The 4,098-nt window shown below is 42.0% G+C and overlaps 1 protein-coding gene across 1 annotated transcript; it reads right to left on the bottom strand.

Annotated features, from left to right (window-relative positions):
- Nucleotides 1-2,148: 2,148 nt before the first annotated feature.
- LOC130826462 (protein MAIN-LIKE 2-like) lies at nt 2,149-3,416 on the bottom strand. Its single transcript, XM_057692050.1, has 2 exons — nt 2,793-3,416; nt 2,149-2,283 (listed from the first exon to the last, which is right to left on the bottom strand). The coding sequence occupies exons 1-2, from the start codon at nt 3,414-3,416 to the stop codon at nt 2,149-2,151; spliced, it is 759 nt and encodes a 252-aa protein (XP_057548033.1).
- Nucleotides 3,417-4,098: the final 682 nt, after the last annotated feature.

Here is a 4,098-nt window from a genome sequence, read left to right on the forward strand (position 1 = left end):
TTGAGCTGTAATCTGCTCTGTGATTGGAAAATGCCTATTTTACCATCTCATACAACATAAACAGAACTTGAAATCAATCATCAAAACTTTAAATCAAGAAACCTATGCCTCGATTATTAATTTGCTTATGTAGCTAGATGATGTTACTGGAGTCAAGTCCAGAGAAGACGCAAACAGAATGACAAAAGCAACTCTTAATCTTTGTTGTTCATCTCTGTAGGTTGTGGCCACTGTTAATCAGCAACAATGACTGACGTGTCAAAATTTGAAGACGTAGTTGAAAATTTCATGGCTAAAGATGAATTCAAAGAATGCTTGGACTACATAGAGACAAAAATTGACCCGCATGTTGTCTTAACTAACACCTATTTGTTTGAAAATAATTTGAACTGTCTTTATGAATTGAATAGAAAGACGGGTGAGTTCAATCATACTTTCTTTATATTTGTGGTTTTTTATTTTTTTATTTTTTATTTTTTAAATGCAGTTGTACATCCTTTTAGAGAACTTTTGAAATAAATAAGATTATTTAACAACTTTATTCTAAAAATAAGCTTCGTTGAAACTTATTTCCCTAAATAAGCGTCCGTACATCCAAAGCTATGCTTCGTATACAATCGCACTTACTAACAGCGAACTATAAGAAATGGTCAAAATTTTATTGCAGAGTTAAGTCGATGTTAGTAACAGCGACTTAATGGTTGACTGGTCAACAACCTTAAGTCGCTGTTAGTAACAGCGACTTGACTTTGACCTGGTTTAACTTTTGTTGATCTTTTTGTATGATTTAAATTAGCCGTTGTAAAATTGAAAAATAGCCGTTATGAAGTTGAAAATAGCCGTTGATATTATACTCTATAAATAACCCCATCATCTCCCTACTTCATTGTGTCCAAACTCCATCATTCTTGCTCTTGTTAATCGATTTTGAAGGTAACGTAAAGTATTATGTTAGTATTATTATCAATTTGTAAATGTTAATATTGTTTTTGAATGTTTACTTATGTTACTATATCATATGTGTTCTATAGATGTCAAAGAAGCATTCTGTTGAAGAGCTTTGTGATTGTGGTTATAAAGTTGAGATTGATACAGATTGGAGCGACGTCGATCGACTTTGTTGCTTGTCCTTTCTACTTGGATGAAGGATTCGGATGCACGTACATTAGGTGGCTTGCTCCGAAGGGTACCAAATCGCTTGAAAACGAAAAACAAGAGCATAAAGATGAGGTATTGAATCGCAAGAGACTAATAGATGATATAGAACATAGGAAAGAAGAGACTGAAAGAATAATGAGAAAGTTGAAGAAGTAATAGTAGTTAACGGCGGTGATTTAACTTAGCGAATGAACTATGTAAACTGCTATGGGATTCGTCGAACATGATTTGAAATTGTGTTGAGCATTTTCTCTATTTGAATATGATTGTTTGTTTGGTTTTGATTCATAATAAACGAGTGACAATACGATAAAAATATATATATCTACATATATATTACAAATTATACACAAAAGTCCAAATGTTACAAATGTTCAATATATACAAAATATCACTAATGTTCAATATATACAAACAGTATACTAATGCTAATCCTCCTCTTGTACCCTGTCTAATTGTGACGGTATGCGACGCCTCCTACGATAGTAAGAGGCCGTCGCATGACGCTTGGGTAGGGGAGGTGATTGATACTGTGTTGACCCCGCACCCTGTGAGGACCCGGCACCATAGTCGGGGCACGTTAAGTCTAGCTCCTCGAGATGAATGTCGGCATGATGAGGAGATGACCACTGCTCGTCCATAGTGGTGTCGGGCAAAGTGACTTCTGGAATGAAGTGCTGAAACTGCGTCCCTTGGAGTATGCCTTGGGCAATCTCCCGAACAGGCTCCTCTTGGGTGGAGCTGATGACAGATGCAATGCCCTGTGCCTGCATTAAGAGTGAAGCGTTAACATAATGTGTAACATGTAAGTTCTATGGAAAATAATTAACTTTGAAGAATACTTACAAAGTGTGTCATCGTCGGTGCTGCGGGAGCGTACTGGGCTGCCGCGATGATACCTCGTGGTGTCATCCATCGACAAGTGATGGAGAGGAACCATGGCATGTAATCTCCCGAAGTAGGTGCGCCTACAGCCTCGATCAGCGCACCTTAGGCCAGCAGCTCCAGCCTTTGATCCCAACGAGCTACATGGCGCCAGTTGATCTCCAACCAGTTCTTGGGCTCCCGACCCTTACGTGAACTGTGATGGAGATCCGCCAGTGTGTCACAAGGCGGCGGGATGCCCTGTACCATCCCGAATTGGCGCAGTACGCGCTCAGGGAGATGCACTTCGACTATGTCGAAGCATATCAAAGGTACAGAGGCTCTCCACGCCCCTGAGAAGATGCCTGAATGCTGAGGCAATGCCGCGTATGCCTTAGCGGGGTAAGGGTCCTAGCGAAACTACACGCGAAAAAGGGATTAATAAATTACGCAATATGATATTTACTAGACTAGTTGTAGTGGAGTTTTTACCTGGTCAGCCCGAAGTAGATCGAGTTGATCGCGGTAGAACCCCACGCCCGATCCTGTGTGGGTCCTGGTACGTCTCTCAAAGGACCACCGCAATCCATACGGCACATGTGGGGGTGGAAGAAGTGGTGGCGCAAATGCACCACGTCGGACACTCCTCATCGGTTGCCCAATGAGAATGTGCTCCCACGCCCAAAGCTATGAAGTACAGATATAAGTAAGTAAACGACTATAAAAAAACATATTAAGAGAAAAGCGTTAAAATGTAAAGTTAGTATTACTTGGAGAATAATCAGCGGCCCAGTGATCTCCTTCACGTTCTTCCGTGAAGCTTCACATAGTCTTCTGTACAAATAAGCTAGGGCTACGGAACCCCAGCTGTAACTGGAGACGACCTCCCAGGGCGCGTCAAGCAACGTCAAGTACAGAAGTTGTACCCTGTTGCCAGTCTTGTCGGAGAACAAGACAGCACCAATCAGATATAAGAGATACGCCTTAGCGTATCTCTCAACGGTAGGCTCATCAGCACCATCGGGGAGGTGCGAGAAATGCTGCGCAATCCATGTAACGCGCAACGCACTCCCTTTGGTTACCTCTGCGGGAGGTCGAACTCCTAATATCCTATGGACTTTATCTTGCCAACTTTCCAGTTGGCATCCAACGGTGCAAACGGCATGTCCCTCGATGGGAAGCCGTGTAAGTATAGCTACGTCAAGTAAAGTGACAGTAGCAACACCAATAGCCTTCAATCCCTCGATTACCTTATGTGGTTGTCTTTGCTCTGCAGTCCTTCCATACATCTTCTTCAGCTTCACACTACCCATTTGACGGTTGAAGTTACTTAACAAATGCCGCAAGCAAAATCTATGATGGGCATTCGGAGGTTGCCATTCCGGCTCCTCCATGGTTGCTAGAATGCCCGCCATGTCTATCGGAAATAACACATAAACCTGGACTATGCATCACATGCTTACTGAGACATGCCATAAACCAAGACCACGCGGCTATGCATTCTTTCTCTACCAAAGCAAAGGCAAGCGGGAAGATTCCCTTGTTGCCATCTTGAGCAATCGCAGTTAACAACGTATGGCGATACTTACCATATAAATGTGTTCTGTCAATGGCAATAAGGGGTTTGCAATACTTGAACCCCTCAATACTAGGTTTAAAAGCCCAGAACACACGTTGGAAAGTCCTAATACTAGGACGGACGTACACACCAACATCATTATCTTCCTTAAAGAACCACTCAATAACAGTCTCGGAGTTAGAAGTTTGCAGTGCTTTCAAGAAGCGTGGAAGAAGAGGATAAGAATCTTCCCAAGTCCCACAGATGGAGAGAACGGCTTGCTGTTTAGCACACCATGCCCGCTTATAGGTCACTTCGACACCGAATTGGTCTTTCACCATTTGTCGCACCACAGAGACCTTAATTGATGGGTTTTCAGCAACACAATTTCTAATAAGATTGTTAATCACGGAAGATGTCAAATGAATGTGTCCAGCTGACACGTTTTCATTACTTAAAACACAACCTCCATGCTTCCCTTTATATGTAACAATCTCCCATGCAGGTGAATAGGAGCT

Source organism: Amaranthus tricolor, chromosome 11, assembly GCF_026212465.1.
Source record: "Amaranthus tricolor cultivar Red isolate AtriRed21 chromosome 11, ASM2621246v1, whole genome shotgun sequence".
NCBI lineage: Eukaryota > Viridiplantae > Streptophyta > Magnoliopsida > Caryophyllales > Amaranthaceae > Amaranthus > Amaranthus tricolor.

Bases quoted from the DNA above. Each gene is read 5' to 3' on its own strand.
- LOC130826462 (XM_057692050.1), bottom strand. From the start codon at position 3,416: ATGGAGGAGCCGGAATGGCAACCTCCGAATGCCCATCATAGATTTTGC. The intron at 2,284-2,792 runs GTAATACTAACT...GGGATGGTACAG, and splicing joins GGCCGCTGATTATTCTCCAA to GGCATCCCGCCGCCTTGTGA.